Genomic DNA, 16967 nt, shown 5'->3' with positions numbered 1-16967 from the left:
CTCCATCGTCCCCTGCTCCACCCCAGGCGGCCCCTGTGGCGCGGTGGGAGTGGACCTGGCCTTTGAGCAGCTGCTGGGCCGCATCTTCGGCGAGGACTTCATCGCCACCTTCAAAAGGCAACGCCCAGCAGCCTGGGTGGATCTGACTATAGCCTTTGAGGCCCGCAAACGCACCGCAGGCCCGCACCGTGCGGGGGCGCTCAACATCTCGCTGCCCTTCTCCTTCATTGACTTCTACCGGAAGCAGCGAGGCCACAATGTGGAGACGGCCCTGCGCAGGAGCAGGTGGGCCCAGGGACTCCCCCCCCTGCAGTGGGCGGGGCATGAGTACTCCAGCAGGGTCTGCGGTACAAACCCGGGCAAGAAAAGGCAGACATCTATCTCCGCCACCGCCCCCCCCCCCGCCCCCGTCCCCCATCCCCACAGCCACACAAACACACACCTGCCCAGCAAGGCGTCTGGGTTCCTTTGCCCGGGGCAATGGGAGGCTCCTCTCCTGAGACCTCATACCTGCAACTGGAGCAGACCTGCATCTAAAGCCCGGGAGAGTGAGGTTGGCATAAGACAATATACAGTCAGGGCCCAGGTACATCGGCCTGGAACTCGGGTAGGACCAGGACCCTGACCCATAGGCCTGTCTCCTTCTCCACCTACAGTGTGAACTCCGTAAAGTGGTCCTCCCAGGGGATGCTCAGGATGTCTTGTGAGGCCATGAACGAGCTCTTTCAGCCCACAGTCAGCGGGATCATCCAGCACATAGGTGAGCGCCTGAACTTGGGTCCTCCACCCCAACATACACACCCAGATGCGGGAATAATCCCCCCTAATAATGCCTGGGAACCTTCCCATATCTGTACACTAGAATGAGACCCAGAATCCTCTGGAACACCTGGAGGACGCAGTGCAGTGGAGACTGATAGGACGGAAGGATGCATAGTCTTACCAGGTTAAAGAACCTCTGGTGCCTGTTACCCCAAATGAGGTGATAGTAGGTTCCCCAAACTGTTACTCATATTACTCTTAAGAAATATGTAGAGTACAATGCCTTGCATGCAGTAGGCATTCACTATGTGTAAATGCAGATCCTTATCTCAAGCCCTCCACCTTGTGGTGGGAAAGTAGGTAGCGTTGGGGAAGCAGAGCCCATGAAGATTGCCGGGGTCCCTCGTGAAAGTGCGCTTTGTTTTTTAAAATCAGAGCTGGGCTATCGTTCTATCGTGAAATGGCTAGTTTCTGGTTGCCCAGAGGGTACGGACGGGCAGAGGAGAGGTGCCAGTGGCTCCTGTGCACCCTCTCTCTCCCCGCTAGTCCCCCGCCCTTCTTCTTACTGCCGCCCTCCACCCCTGTCCTGCAGAGGCGCTGCTGGCGCGCCCCGAAGTGCAGGGCGTGAAGCTGCTGTTCCTGGTGGGCGGCTTCGCGGAGTCGGCCGTGCTGCAGCACGCGGTGCAGGCGGCGTTGGGCCCCCGCGGCTTGCGCGTGGTGGTCCCGCACGACGTGGGCCTCACCATCCTTAAGGGCGCCGTGCTCTTCGGACAGGCGCCCGGTGTGGTGCGAGTGCGCCGCTCGCCGCTCACTTACGGCGTGGGAGTGCTCAATCGCTTCGTGGCTGGGCGCCACCCACCCGAAAAGCTGCTGGTTCGCGACGGCCGCCGCTGGTGCACCGACGTATTTGAGCGCTTCGTGGCCGCCGAGCAGTCGGTGGCCCTGGGTGAGGAGGTGCGGCGCAGCTACTGCCCGGCGCGCCCGGGCCAGCGGCGCGTCCTTATCAACCTGTACTGCTGCGCCGCCGAGGACGCGCGCTTCATCACCGACCCGGGCGTGCGCAAGTGCGGCGCGCTCAGCCTAGAGCTCGAGCCGGAGCCCGCGGAGGGCGGCCCCAACGCTGCCGGAGCGCCCCCTGGCCGCCGCGAGATCCGCGCCGCCATGCAGTTTGGCGACACAGAGATTAAGGTTACTGCCGTCGATGTCAGTACCAATCGTTCCGTGCGCGCCACCATCGACTTTCTTTCCAATTGAGGGCGCGAGCACGATGCCAGCCCCACCTTGGCCCAGCCGCACCCTTTTGGCTCCAGGGCCTGGGGAGCCGGCTGGGGCCATGCTGCCCCGGGAGATGAGGTCGCAGGAGGGATGGGTGGGGACACATCCAGAAACTCTGGCTTTGGGATTGGGGCCTGGTCCCATGACTGGAAGGTCGAAGGGCCCTGTCAAGGACTGAGATCAAGACGACTTAGGTTTCTAAGACGGTGTGCCCGCAGGGAGCTCTTGATCCAGAAAGCAGAGAATGCACCAGAAGAGTAGAGTCCTGGTCTGAACTGGGGGCCAGGGGGGGAGTGGGGAGGGGGGTTGGGGTGGAGGCAGCTGGGAGAAGCTAAGCAACGCTACTGCAGGTGAGGCCGCAGGAGAAAGGAGGCTGTGCAGGGCCTGGGCCTGGGGGCAGAGTGCAGGGATTGGCTCAGCCTGTGTAAGGGAGCTGGGCAGCACAACAACAGGAAGGCGGACCTGAGAGGGCTAGAGGTAAAAGGACCTTCCTTCCTGGGTGCGGTACTGACCACCCAAGTATGAATGCTGAGGAAGGGCAGTGGTAGGTTCTGAGAAGGGTGCAGGGTGAAGGCACTTATAAGAGGATGTGGGGGAACATGTTGGGGTGTTGGGGGGGGGGCTTTCCTTTATCTGAGAAGGTCCCAAGGCCAGCCTATAAATGACCCACTTGAACTCTATCCAACCACCTAAGTGGAGGAGGGGAGGGAAGGCAGAGGGGGCACTGACTGAGGGCTGGTCCCACCTCTGCCCCCTCAGCTCTGCTGGCAGCTCAGTGTACCTGCCTGAGCCCCCTTGGGTGACAATAAAGCATGCTCAAGGTGAAGCCATAGCCTCCAGGTACCTCATGAGAGGGAACCCCAAAAGCAGAGTTGTGGAGAAGGGCTGGGAACTGACTAAAAGGAGGTGCTCCTGTCTCCAGGTCAAGCCCCCTAAGCTGAACAACCGATTCCACAGACCAAGCTCTGACCTGGGCAGAAGGCTCCCCATTCAAACTCCGTCTTGGCGACTGTTCCCAGGCCTAAAATGCCACCACCTATGCATACATCTTTGGGGGCTGGGGGCTGTAATACCATGAAGTGACCCTGCCTCCAAAAAGAATGAGTTTAGCCAGAACTGTTCCTTGGCTCAACTGCAGAAGGGTGGGCATCCTCAGAGCCCTGGAGAACAAAAATATCCTGCTGGCCTCTGGTGTCCAATGGAAGTTTTATTTCTTTAGGATTTTAGCCCAACCAGTCATTTAAAAACCAAGTAACACAGACCTGGGGAGTAGGGGCTGGGGACCGCACCTCCCTCCTACTCACCATGGACAGCAGTGGAAAAGAGGGAGGGGACAGGAGAGGTGGCCAAAGCGAGACAGCAGCAGCAATACTGGTGGCAGCTATGCCACAGAGCCAGCTCCCTCCTCTCCCAGGCCCTGGCAGGAGCCCCTATGGCTTGGGGAGGATGGTTGGTAAAACCCGCCCCAGGCTCTCCCCCATCCCTCCTCAGATAGCCTCCCTGGGGGCTCAACCCATTTCTTCCGGCAGGAGACTGAGGCACACCGAGAGGAGGAAGTGGGAGAGGAGGACGCTGGGGAGGCAGGGAGGTGGCACACATATGAGGTGAGAGGTGTGGGCAGGGCTCTGGCTTGGAGGCCCTTGGACCCTCCACCTCCATGCCCACCCCGGGGAGGGGTGCGGAAGCTACACCGTCACGCAGCATTCAGGGAGAGGAGGTGGGGTTTAAGGCTGAGGGGCCCCAAGGCAGGCGGGGGCGCGGGCCTCAGTCGAAGCCGTGCCAATCACTGTGCTCCGAGTCGTATTCAAGCTCAGCACCCACGCACTTGACACCATCTAGCAGCATGGGTGTGCCGTGGTGTCGGTCTGCAAGGCAGGCGACATGTCAGTATGCCAGGCTGGAGCCCAGCCCCAGCTACTCCAAGGGAACTGCCACCCTCCCTCCTGGCTCCGCTAGGGGCGTGGGGAGGAGGGCACCCACGAAGGAGCTGGGAATGGGCGGGGGCAAGGATCCCTTTCTCCGATGCAAGGGGGTGGGGAAACCCCTTGTGGCCAAATGGGTGCCTCCCTCCTCCAGCCAGACCCACGCCTCACGCTCTCACCCATGACGCGTGCCTGTACCACGACCCGCACGCAGGTGCCGGTGCCACCTTCACAGGCCAGCAGCATCTCCTCCTTGAGGACGCCCTCCTTGTGCGCCGAGTACTCACACTTGACGCTGTAACCTGCCCAGGTGATCGACATCTCTGCAGCCTCCCGCCCCGACCCCCAGCACCCATTGCCCCCCAGGACTGGCTGACTCCTCCAAAGGAGTGGGGAAGGCCCAGGACCCACCCCCCCAGGGCTGTGCGCACTGGCCTCTGGAACTTCACATTTTTCAGTGAGCTCCACATGACTTCGCCCACAGGCTTCCAAGAGGTGGGACTCCCCAGTAAGGTAGGTGGGGAGAGGGGGTGACGGGAGGGAGGAGTAGGGCAGGGCTCAAGCAGATCAGGTGGCAAGAGGCGAAGGCTGAGAGGGCTTGCTCAATCTGCTTAAGGGCAAGGTCATGAGATGAAGGTAGGGGGACATGAAACTGAAGCTGGGGCTTCAGCACATGGTGAAACTGATACCCTAGCCTTTGGGAGCTGGTGGGGGTGGGGTGGGGAGCTGCTGAAGCTGGCAGGGTACAAAGAAGCAGCCCATGTCTGGTGGGTGCTGGGAGGTAGCTGCCTGGAGGTCCTGAGGTTCCAGTGGATTCTTCCTGAGGTGCAGGAAAGGGAAGGCTCTAGGCAGCCCACTGAGGGAACTACCAGGCAATGAACAGATACAGACCAACTCTGTGAGCCTGTGGACTTGCGTCCAGAGAGTGTGGCCTGGGATGGGGGCCCACACTGCAAGCCTATAAAGAGGCATCATGGCCCCAGAGTGCTGAGCTGCCCGGGGTGGGGAGGCGGAAGTACCCCATGCTCTCACTCCCACTCACATGCAGGCCCTGCTGGAAAAGGGGACGCACCTTCTGGGATGGGCATGACGCTGAGGAGCTTGAGGTGCAGGCTGGGGACAGGTGCCTCTCGGACGTCCTTGCTCAGCCTGTGCACTGGGGGCAGAGTGAAGGTAATCTCATACCTGTGCAGGATCTTCAGGAAGCCAACCTGCAGCAGGAGGGGTGGGGTAAGGAGGCACCTTCACTCTCAATCTCCCCCCGGGGCCCACCCAGGTTGTGCCACCTATGAGCTCTGTACATGAGCAACAGAAATTGCTCAGGCCCTACACTGGCTTCCTCCATAATCCCAGGGGACCCTGACTCCCTCCATCTAGCTGGTCCATACCTCTGGCCTGGTAGTTCCAGGCCCTTTCTCCAAGGCTCCACCCCTACACCTTGGCCAGCACACTCCTTAGCATCTGTCTCATGGGCCCTGAAGTTCCTCAGTGGCCCATTCTGTAGGTGATGAAATGGAAGCCAGGAAACAGTTGGCTGAAGGCCATTGCAGCCAGGGTATAGTCCTTTCCGGACCTCTTGGCTACTCCTGCCACAAGTGGCACGCAGCAAGTCACCAGCCACTGCCACAGGGGAGGCTCAAAGCCCCATGACACAGGCCATCCACCTGCCCCATCACTACCAGTATGTGCCCAGAGCTAAGAGGCCAGGATCAGACCCCTGGTCCTTTAGTCACTCACGTGGAGCCACCAGGCAACACAGCACATGATGGAGGGTGGGACAGAACTACAAAAAGTGACACTAGGCCAGCTGTGTCAGTCCAGAGCTGACCGACAGGCCTGGCACCAGCCATGGAACTCAGGCTCCAGCCTGCCCTGTTGGCACGTGGACACGGATGCCTGCCTGCCTGCCTACTCAAAGGCTCTCTGTGCCCCAAAGCCTTGATTCACGGCCTGAGCAATTTCTGTTGTTCATGCACAGAGCTTGGCAACCCATGCCCTCTGGGACAGATGCCATCCTTAGAAACTCCAGTCGTATGAAGGGTCAGAGCCAGGGTGGGTCGGCTGACTGGAGTGCCAGTCCAGGAGGCACAGGGGTGCAGCAATGTGTGTCCTTGCAGGGGCACACGCTCTCCTCAGTTTCAGGAACTAGGTGGCCTTGTCCCTGAGAGAGCCCTTCAGTGGGATCAGGATGATGTCACTGCACAATTAAAGCTCAGTCCCTGCCCTCCCCCCCACTCTGCTGGTAGAGGGCACACCTCTGAAGAGGGCTTTCTTTCTTTCTCTCTCTCTTTTGTTTTGTTTTGCTTTGCTTTTTAGGGCTTTACCCGCGGCATATGAAGGTTCCCAGGCTAGGAGTCGAATCAGAGCTGTAGCTGCCAACCTATGCCACAGCCACAGCAACATGGAATCTGAGTCGCATCTGTGATCTACACCACAGCTCACGGCAACACCGGGTCCTTAACTCACTGAGCAAGGCCAAGGATCAAACCTGCATCCTCATGGATGCTAGTCAGGTTTGCTTCCACTGAACCACAGCAGGAACTGAGAGGGCTTTCTGGTTGTACCTGCCAATGGTGACCCTGAATCCAGCTCCACCATTTGCAGAATTTTCCAGGGGAATACTCAGATGTGCAAAAAAATACTTGTCACTGCTCTACTTAATACAAAATAGAAACAACCATAACACCAGGAATGGGGAAACCAGCTAAATCAATGATAATACATATAATGGAACACCAGGCAGTTGTAAAATCTCGTGGAAAATTATTTACTGACACAGGCAGGAGATGGTTCACAACAGAAGCAAGCAAAAAACAGTGTGTAGTGTGATACCAGCTTTTTGTTTTTGGAAACGAAGCTAATAAAGGAACTGGAATGACGCACATCAAAATATTAACCATGGTTATTTCTGGATAGTATGACTGCGGGTACTTGTAAATTTCTTTGTAGTTTGCTCTGTCTTCCACAGTTTCTCTAACGGACATGAATGGATTTTGCAACGGGAGGCGGGGAGCTATTTTTGAAAGTTTGGGTTCATTCTGTTTATTCCCCTGTGGAAGCTGTCAGCTGTAGGAGAAAGAGCAAGGGTTTTAGAGTTGGCCAAAAATGGGTCTGAATCTGGGCCCCTCTTCAGGGTGGTCTCAACAGACCGGATGCCACACCCCCACCGCCAAGCCCTCCAGGGCTCAACTCTGGAGCTCTGGTTTACTATCCAACCCGAAGGCCGTGTTCCCCAATTAATCCTGCCCCTCCCAAGTGGCTGTGGGATCCAACAGTGTCCCAGCAGTTGGAGGAGCCACAGTAGAGGGTGTGTGAGGTGTGGCCACGAGGAGAGGGAGAGCGAGAAAAACACGGGGTGGAGCGGGGAGCGGATAACTACTACTGCAAAGAGCTTAAATCAGCCAGAGGTTTGGCAAAGAAGAGTAAATAAAGTCACACCTTGTTATGAGCATAATTAGCCTCACGCCTGTGTGACACCCGTACCTCCTTCCATTTCCAACTCCTTGGGGTGTGAACTGTCTCTACTTCAGAGAAGAGAAAACTGAGATGACCTGCCCAAGGTCACAAAGCCAGAACAGCAGGCATGAACTTGAACCCAGACCTGTGATACCACAGCCGTGACAACTGCCTTCTGATCGCAATTGTCATGGTGGTGGTGATGCCCATAGCAACAGCTCCACTTCCATGCAAATACCATCCTAAGTACACTCATCTCATTGTGGTTTCACACTTTCCATTTTACAGATGGGGAAACCAAGGCCCAGGGAAGGACAAAGATGTGCCTCTGGAGCCAGCTTAGAGGAAATGCAGCAGGCTCAGGAAGCCAGGCTGATTGGGCGGGGACCGGGGGTGAGGGAGGAGGGGATTGGGGGGCATTGCCACATACCTTGACCAGAAAGCTGCTCTCACTCTCCTGGCTGACCATGACCACGGAGTCATGCAGCTTCTCATCAAAGTGGACATGGCTCTGGGAGCCTTCTGCATCATGGCCTGTTGCAAAGCGGATACTCCGGACTCTGGGCTTGTTGCCTATGAAGAGAGTGAGAGAGGCTCCGGGGGCTGTCGCCTTTGCTGCTCCCCAGGAACCAGCTGCAACATGTCGCCGCCCTGCCCCCTGCCCTTCACATCACCCAGCATCCACAGCTGGGCTGCATCTTACTGGATAATGGAGATCAGGAGGCTTGAGGCTCTCACCTGCCCCTACCTGCTCATCCTCCCCAGACAGGACTCATCCTGAGTGGCTGTGGGGGAGCATTCAGGGGTTAGCTGGTACGACCCTTCGCTTAGAGAGAATGGGGCTGACAGGGAAGAGACTCAGCAAACATCAGGCAGTGCGGGACTCTGCCCTGGTCCTCAGGACACCCCGCCCCGTGCTCCCCCGAAGGGCCAAGCCCCCCATCTCTGGGATCTCCTCTTCCAGGTCATCAGTGTCTGAGGCCTCCTGCCTGCCCCTCCTACTGACCCCTACCTCAGAGGGGAGGAGGGCAGGGACAGGAACTGACTCTGTGGGACCTGCCCTGGGGGCTAGAGAAACAGAAGGTCAAAAACCATACTCAGGAGTTCCCATGGTGGCTCAGTGGTTAACGAATCCGACTAGGAACCATGAGGTTGTGGGTTCGATCCCTAGCCTTGCTCAGTGAGTTAAGGATCCGGTGTTGCCATGAGCTGTGGTGTAGGTCGCAGACACGGCTTGGATCTGGCGTTGCTGTGAGCTGTGATGTGGGTCCCAGACGTGACTCGGATCCCGCATTGCTGTGGCTCTGGTGTAGGCCGGTGGCTACAGCTCTGATTCAACCCCTAGCCTGGGAACCTCCATAAGCCGCAAGAGCGGCCCTAGAAAAGTCAAAAAGACCCCAAAAAACACACAAAAAACCATACTCAGCCCTCCTTAAGAGGGGCTGCTGCTGCCTCTAAAACTCATCACTGATCCCAGGCAGGTGGGAAGGAAGAACCCAGGGCAACCTCCAGGAATCCTCCCAGAGCTAAGTTTCCCTCCTCTGCCTATCCCACAAGGCCCAGGCTGTCCCCAGCTGGGTTGGGTCCTCCAAGGCCAGGAAGTCAGGAACTTAATGTGGGCAGAGTGGTGGGAGCTGGGCTGACGGCCTGAACCAAAGGAGGTCCATCTTGCTGAGAGCATGACCCCAGTTCCCTCTGACTCCCACAGCCCTTAGGGCCCTCAGGAGCCCTGCTCAGAGTCACTTTGGTGGGAGAACCTAGGCCAGCCTGGCACTTCCACATTCCCTGCTGAGCCCCCCCAGACCTGACCCTCATGTCCCACCAGGCCTCCGTCACCAAAAACTTTCTATGAGTCCTTCCGGACTCTGAATGAAACCCAGATTCCTTTTCACAGCCTGCTATGGCCCTACCCACCTCCCCAGCCTCAGTGCTCACCCCAAGCCCCTTGTGCTCCCCAACCCCCACAGTGGAACAGAGAGGCTGGAATATGGGGCCGTGAGGGCACACACCTCCACAGATCAGCACACCAAGGAGCCAACAGGGGTCCCCAGGCTCCCTGCTAGGGCTTGGGTGTCCCTAGCACAAACACCGATGTAATTACTGATGTGATTCGTGTACTCTCCCTCTCTCCCTGTATCTCTGTCTGCCTGTCTGTCTGTCTCTCTCACACACACACACACACACACAGCGAATGCAGGCCCCACATGCAACAACGCCCCTTCCCACCAAGGCCCCCTGGAAGACTCTGCAAACCCCACCAGGCCAGGCAGGCACTCACCCTTGTTGGCTGCAGCCATGGACGCCCTCCCTGCCACGGGGTGAGACACGCAGCTCCTGCCAGACACCACCGGCCAAGCTCAGCAGCCTCCCATGCTCCAGGGACACCAGCGGGCGCCTGATGGGTGGGGAATGGGGAGGCCGGAGTCAGAGCCACTGATGGGCCTGTGGCTGGGGGACAGAGATTCTCTTCCACCCATCCTCCACAGTCATCAAGAGCCCCTACCCTCGCCTGACAGCTACTGACCCAAGGCCCAGCCAGCATGTACTGAGCTGCTGCTTCTAGGCACCAAAGCACCAGCACAGGACTCTTATGGGGGCCCATGTAACATAACATGTCCTTAGAGCTTTCCTTCCTGGTGATTGGCCAGGGTCATATACAGGACACCCGTGGAGGGGCTGCCCTCATCAAAGCCCACCATTCAGACTGTGGCTTGATTCTCTGGCTGGCCTCCCAGCTCAGCTCCCCAAGGGCAGCCTCAGGGCAGAAACAGTGGGCGGCGCCCCCAGGAAGCCTATGTAAGCAGTCTGGCCTCTGATAGGCTGGGCTGAGACCATCTCAGCATCAAAAAGAATAATGAGTGCAACTGATGAAACAGATGGAATTACATAAAGTCAGAGCACTCACAGAGATTACCAAAAAGAGAGAAAGCAAAACAAACAAATCTTCATTTGTCACTACTGATGATAGCAATGCTCTAGCTCCCTACTCTGAAAATTGGCCATAAAGAAATAATTCAGCCTGTCTTGGCCCCTGCTGGAACCAAACTGCCCTGGTGGTTAAAGGACAGCTCTTCTTTAACAAAGGAATGATCAGATGCTACATAATTCTGCAACCCCACAAAAATAAATGCTGGAAGCAACGCCAGCCAGTGGCTGAACCAAGAGGGCGAAGATTGAAGTGGATGCGCACCAACACGGTTAAAGGGAATGAGTTTGCAATGGAGGGATGTGATGTCAGTCGACCGTGTGTGTGTGTGTGTGTGTGTGTGTGTGTGTCTCTTTAGGGCCACACCTACAGCGTATGGAAGTTCTCTTTAGGGCCACACCTACAGCGTATGGAAGTTCCCAGCCTAGGGGTCGAATCCGAGCTGTAGCCACCAGCCTACACCACAGCCACAGCAACACCAGATCCAGCTCTCGGCAACGCCGGATCCTTAACCCACTGAGGGAGGCCAGGGATTGACCCTGGGTCCTCAAGGATGATAGTCAGATTCGTTTCCTCTGAGTCGCAATGGGAACTCCACGTCAGCCAATAGTCAATCTCCTCTCACTCAGTGGGATGGACGACCGGACATACTGATGCCTCTAATGTGACGCAGCACCAAGTCACAGCACCGCTGACAAGGGGTCCCCACCCCAACTGTCTGACCTGCATCTAACAAGCTCCTCAGGCTCCAGCTTCCAGCTGACAGAAAACACAGAGGCCAGAGGAACAAACTCTAAAAGGAAGCAAGCAGACCAACTCAGAAGGCAGGACGTTCTCCAGGACAACTGACCTAATTTTCTCTCCAAACTGCAAGTAGGAAAATAAAAGAGGCTGTTCTAGATAGGGGATGGGCCAACTATAGCCTGTGGGGCCCCCACTGTTTTGTATAAAGTTTTACTGGCGTGCACCCTGCTCATTTGTTTGCTTATTTTCTAAAGCTGTTTTTACACTAAAGCAAAACTACTTTGAGTAGCTGCCACAGAGGCCACATAACCTGCAAGGTCTAAAATATTTACTATCTGGCCCTTCATGGAAAAAGTTTGCCAACCGCTGCTCTAAATTAACACCAAGAGACCAAGAAAGCAGGATACGCCGTGGGACAACTGACCTGGTTTTTCCCACCACCTCAGTTGCAAGAAGAAAAATTAATGGGGTAGGGGGTTTCGAACTACCTATAAAAAGAGACATCTGAGGCGTTCTCTGGTGGCGCAGTGGGTCAAGGATCTGGTGTTGTCACTGCGGCAGCTTATGTCACTGCTGTGGCACAGATCTGATCCCTGACTCAGGAACTTCTACATGCTGCAAGTGCAAAGGAGTTCCCCATGTGGCTCAGAGGGTTGAGAACCTGACATGGTGTCTGTGGGGATGCTGGTTTGATCTCTGGCTTCTTGAAGTGGGTGAAAGGATCCAGTGTTGCTGCTGCTATGGTGTAGTTCAGCAGCTGCAACTCCAATTTGACCCCTCGCCTGGGAACTTCCATATGCTGCACATGTGGCCCTAAAAAGCAAAAAAAGAAAAAAGAAAGAGAGAGACATCTGGAGTTCCCATTGTGGTGCAGCAGAAACGAATCCAACCAGTATCCATGAGGATGCAAGCTCAATTCTGGCCCTCGCCCAGTGGGTCAGGGATCTGGCATTGCTCTGAGCTGCGGTGTAGGTTGAAGACACGGCTTGGAGCCCGAGTTGCTGTGGCTGTGGTATAAGCCGGGAGCTGTAGCTCTGATTCGACCCCTAGCTTGAGAACTTCCATATGCCTTGGGTACGGCCCTAAAAAGCAAAACATATTAAAAAAAGTATGCCCTTATTTGTCAGGGATACACACTGAAGTATTTGGAGATGAATGACCCATGAATGACCCTGACTAGTCCAGGGAATGGAGAGAAACCACGGGGTGGTCTCAGAGTGGGGGCTGAGCCTGTGGAGGGCATGACCTTGAGGTCTCTCGGGTGCCAAGCAGCTCTGAGAGCAGGCCTCACCTCCCTCCCAGTTTCCCAATGTGAGAGAAGCCCACCCAGGCCCAAGCCCACCCCCCCTTCCCCGCCCCCCACCCCACCCTGTCAAGGGCAGAGCAAACAGCTTGGGTACCAGGAGCCCAGAGTAGGAGGCCTCAGAAGGGACAGGGAAGGGCAAGGCTTGAGTCTCAGGAATGCAGGAAACGCCCCAGGCCAGAACTCTGTCTGGGGTCAGTCCCAGAAGGGCAGCCCTTTAGCTCTGGAACACTCATCTTGTCCACAGAGCCTGGCCTCTGGGGAGAGGCCTGCCCCACCCACCCACTCCAGCCACCCCCAAAGGTGTGGACTTGGAGCATCTGAAACACAGCCAAGAGCAAGGGGACCAGGCGCTCCTCCTACCTTGGTTAGGGTTAGGGTTAGGGGGAATGATAAGACGCCCCCACTTCCCAGAGGCCCAGGTGAAACCCTTAAACAGTGGTTGCTGGAGTTCCCTTCGTGGCTCGGCCGTTAATAAACCCAACTAGGATCCATGAAGATGCAAGTTTGATCCCTGGCCTCGCTCAATGGGTTAAGGATCCAGCAGTGCCATCAGCTGTGGTGTAGGGTGCAGATGTGGCTCGGATCTGGCGTTGCTGTGGCTGTGGTATAGGCTGGCAGCTGCAGCTCTGATTTGACCCCTAGCCTGGGAACTTCCATATGCCACGGGTGCAGCCCTAAAAAGAAAAAGAAAGGAAAAAAAACAGTGGCTGCTGAGCAAAGGCTCCTGGGTCTTCATAAAACATGCAGGGTCCCATCCCTGTCCTCCTCCCCAGGCCACTGCTTCTTTGCCTGCCTGCCTTCCCCCAGGCCATTCCCCCCTGCCTAAAACAATCCTGCCTCCCATCCACAGCTTAGCCTGGGTCTTAGCCCCAGAGGACCTTTTTCCAAGTAGCACAACCCCACGCCACCCGACTCATCCCAGGATGGGCCTGAAAATCTTCAAAAAGGATCCCCTTTTGCAGTTCTGGGATCATTTGATAACTCTGTTCCCCACCTTACAAGGGCAGTGACTGTGTTTTAGCCAAACCCTACGTCCCCAGTACCCAGCCCAATACCTGGCAGGGAGCAGCTGTGTTTTTATATTTGTTAAATGAATGAAAGAGCAAAGTAAGGGGAGCCCAAGCATGGGCCTCAGCTGGGCTGTCTAGGCAGTGGCTCTCAGGAAGAGGAACTACTCGCCCCACTCTTAGCCAACCCCTGCCCTGGCGGACATTCCCCTCCCCCCATCTCAGAGTGGGGCCTCCTGTTGGGTGTTTTTCTAGCTTTGCCCCAGTCAGCTGTGACCTGGCCCCCAACCTTGAAATGGAAGATCCACTGAGGGCAGGACAGAGCTCAAGAGAGAGCCAGTGCTCAGGCACTGCCTTGTAACCCTTGAGCAATGAGAACACAAGTAGGGAGGCAGGCGACTCCCGAGGCCCAGAAGAGGCTGGAGAAAGCTCCTTTCCTAGCAGAGAGCCCCACTGTTCGAAGTCCCTTCTGAACTAGATTTTTTGTTGTTGTTGTCTTTTGTCCTTTTTTTAGGGCTGCACCGGTGGCATATAGAAGTTCCCAGGATAGGGGTTGAATCAGAGCTACAACCACAGCAAAGTGGGACCTGAGCTTCGTCTGCGACCTATACCACAGCTCATGGCAACACCAGATCCTTAACCCACTGAGCAAGGCCAGGGATCAAACCCACAACCCCATGGTTCCTAGTCAGATTTGTTTCTGCTGCACCACAACGGGAACTCCTGAACTAGATTTTTGTCCACTCTTCAGAATCAGGAGCCGGCATCAGGCCTCTGCCTGTGGCAGCTGTTTCCATAGGGACCCACTAGGCCTCTGGAAACCCCTGGCCTCCTCCCATGTTAGCCAAGTCTTGAGCATGGCTCAAGCAGCATAGCACCCTCCAGAGGCAGCAGGCATGGGCTCCAGGGCCCCACAGGTCTGGTTCAAATTCAGGCTGCACAGCAAAGTTACTCCACGTCTCTGTGCCTCAGTTTCCTCATCGGCAACACAGGAAGGAGCAGGGACCTCTTCCTCAGTGGGTTTGGTGCAGCTGGTGCCTGATGCTCTGCGACAACAGTCCCTACTCCACCCCCACCTTTGCAGAGCAAATCCCCCAAAGGACTGGTTTCTGAAGCAACAGCAATTTCAGCATCAAAGAGGCACTTCGGGCCAATACTGGAACAGTCAGGAATGGCTCTCAGGGTGGGCCCCCAGGGACTTCAGGCTTCTCAGAAAACAGCTCAAGGGTTGAGGGGCCTCTCTCTCCTTTCCCTCACCCTGCCTTCCTCCTCCCCCACTTCCAGGCCAGCCAGGTCTCCAGGGATCGCTAGGGAGCAGACTGCTAGGATCCCACTGTCCCCAGCCCCAACCAGAAGGACTCATAACAATGTGAAGCATGTACATCTTGGGAAATGTCCCCACCCTGGCAAAAAAAAAAGAAGATACCTCCCTTTAGATGGGCTGTCAACAGGTCAGGATTGGTACCATGGGCAGTCATGAGGTGGGGAGGGATGGGAAACTGGAACAAGGGCTTCGGAAGACTTCTGTGGCTTTAAGTTATTTTCAGGGAAACTGGCAGGACCCTCTCAGCTTTAGAGAGAAAGACTGCTTCAAGGTTAACCTATGTCCTGGTTAGCCAGGGCAGGGCTCAGCCAGGCCCAGTGGCACCTCTGTCACAAGGAGGAGGATCATGGACATGGCAAATGGGCAGATGGACAGTTACACAGGAATCCAGAGTTCTCAGCTCCCTAGATTCCTGCCCTGCAGGGTACAAACTACTACTTCCAGGTTGTTCCACGCCGGGGCCCAAGGCTAGAGAAAAAGCCAAAGACAGTCTGTCCATGGCAAAGCAGAGCCTCTGCCACCCTCTTGCTTGACATCCCACACCTGCATCACCACAGCACCTCTCTCCCCCAGAGGCAGCCCCCAAATCCCAGGCATCACAGGACCAGCTCCAGCTTGTCCTCTGCCTTGAGGCTAGGGACATGCTTCTTGAAGCCTCATTTCTCATTCATTCCTCAATCCCCATTGTCCACCTGTTCAAGGACTTGCTGAGCCAGGAACTCTACAATCTTCCACCCTCTCCACCCCAGCCCAGGGCTCAGGCCTGGCTTAAGCCCTCAGTCCTGCGGAAGCCACTCATTAAAGCTCAAGCGTGTACAAAGGGCACCCGCTGAGACCACGCTAACCTGCTGACTCTAGAACCTCACGTAGGACTGGGCACACAGTGGCCCACATACCTAGAACGAGGGCTGAAAAACAGGCCTCGGTCTCGATGTGGTTCCACTTCCTCCTCCCTCCAGCAGGCCAAAGTTGCAAAGACAAGTAAACAAGTGGAGCAGACGTGAACTGAGGAAGGGACTCTCACCATCTCACACCCTCCTGTCTCCCCAAGAAGTGCTCCCCTCCCCTCTCCTCCCAGCATTTCCTCCCCACAATCCCTCAAGGCCCCAGCTAGAGGATACTTAGACCCCTCTAGCCTCTAGACTGCCTGCCTCACCTGAAACCCAAGAGGTAGAGGCCAGACCAGGTCCTGGGGGTGACAGCTGTCCCTGACTTTCTTCAGCTCCCTGGGCAGAGAAACCTCTATCCACACTTCTCAAAGGCAAGATTCAGGAGGAAAAGCAACCCAAGGCCTCCCTTCTCAGTCTACCAGGGTCCTTGCTCACGAACAGGAACACTGGTCCAGAACCTAAAGGAACCCCTCCTGCTTTGTGACAACGGGGAGATGGTGGGGCCAAGCTCCCAGAAGCACCAGAGGGGCCTGGGGATAGGAAACTGTATCCTCTCCTGCCTCCATCCCCGTGGGTGTGGTGCCCCCATCCCTACCTCATCCTCCTCTTCTAAGTGGAGAGATGCGTCTGAACACCCCCCGCCCCCCATCACACTCTGGGGCTGTGAGGCGGCAGCTCTGTCCCTCAGAGATAATCCTGTGCCGTCCCCACCCTCACCTCTGCTGACGCAGTAGTCTCGGGAGCTTGTACTCCTGGACATCACCGTCCTCTTCCCTGAAGGTGCAGGGCCACGAGAGGTTCAGAGAGGCTACTCGTCCAAGGTCACACAGCGAGGCGGTGACAATGAGGGGGGGAATGACGGCGCTGACCCCATTAGGCTCCCGCCCCCACTGTATCACACGTGCCCCCAACAGCGCCCCACGGAAAGCACTTCAGCTTTAGCAGCTAACAGTCACCTGCGGCCCTGGAGCCTGACATCCCCCCAGATCATGTGTCAAGGAGCCCTCCCTGGCCGGGCCCCGACAACGGAGACCTCCCGCCCCAGCCCGATGAGTTCTCAGGCACAGACTACCTAGAACAGCGGCTCGCTGGGAGGGGATCTCCAGGAGCGGGGCAGAACCGGAAGGTGTCGAAAGGAGGAGCAGTCTCACCCTGCAGGGATCACCCCGACGCCGGACCAGGCCGGGCAGGGGCGACCGCGGGGGCAGAGGCAGCAGAGGCAACGGCAAAGGCGGCACCGGTGGCGGTCGCGGCGGCAGCGGGGGCTCAACGCCTAACACGAGGAGAGAGCCCCGCGCCGCCGCCGCCCTCCTCAAGGGCACGCCCCCACCTCCTCCCATTGGTCGACCTTGGGG

The 16967-nt window shown here is 56.8% G+C and overlaps 2 protein-coding genes across 21 annotated transcripts in view; one reads left to right on the top strand and one right to left on the bottom strand.

The window, feature by feature from the left end:
• HSPA12B (heat shock protein family A (Hsp70) member 12B) overlaps window positions 1–6849 on the top strand; it is a 27294-nt gene extending 20445 nt beyond the window's left edge. For 4 of the 9 annotated variants that reach the window (XM_021077380.2, XM_005672772.4, XM_013985150.3 and 1 more), the window contains exons 11-13: window positions 27–285; window positions 657–760; window positions 1355–6849. In XM_021077380.2, coding sequence (XP_020933039.1) covers window positions 27–285; window positions 657–760; window positions 1355–2016 — 1025 coding nt within the window. In that variant the 3' untranslated portion in view covers window positions 2017–6849. Of the gene's footprint in view, window positions 1–26; window positions 286–656; window positions 761–862 lie in introns of all 9 variants that reach the window. The other 5 variants (XR_014832089.1, XR_014832088.1, XR_014832090.1 and 2 more) reach the window with 2 other exon arrangements.
• On the bottom strand, window positions 3227–16967 carry ADISSP (adipose secreted signaling protein). Of its 12 annotated transcripts, none has more exons than XR_014832104.1 (7): window positions 16685–16967; window positions 16330–16420; window positions 9694–9810; window positions 7846–7988; window positions 5032–5170; window positions 4139–4261; window positions 3227–3902 (listed from the first exon to the last, which is right to left on the bottom strand). XR_014832104.1 is itself a non-coding variant. In XM_085003461.1 (7 exons), exons 3-7 carry the CDS (start codon window positions 9710–9712, stop codon window positions 3802–3804), a joined length of 525 nt encoding a protein of 174 aa, XP_084859587.1. In that variant the 5' UTR covers window positions 9713–9810; window positions 16330–16420; window positions 16764–16926; the 3' UTR covers window positions 3227–3801. The 12 variants fall into 12 exon arrangements, 6 of the variants coding, with proteins under 6 accessions (XP_084859587.1, XP_084859589.1, XP_020933040.1 ...); XM_085003461.1 differs by having other exon boundaries at window positions 16764–16926; XM_085003463.1 differs by lacking the exons at window positions 9694–9810; window positions 16330–16420 and adding an exon at window positions 12286–12296 and having other exon boundaries at window positions 7846–8030; window positions 16849–16967.

The sequence above is a fragment of the Sus scrofa genome, chromosome 17, assembly GCF_054392235.1.
Source record: "Sus scrofa isolate SSC_HxYL_T2T_F1_AM1 chromosome 17, Sscrofa_HxYL_maternal_Yorkshire_Landrace_v2.0, whole genome shotgun sequence".
In the NCBI taxonomy this organism is placed as follows: Eukaryota; Metazoa; Chordata; class Mammalia; order Artiodactyla; family Suidae; genus Sus; species Sus scrofa.
Note: the sequence above shows the minus strand (reverse complement) of the source record. Positions and strands in the feature narration are given on the sequence as shown.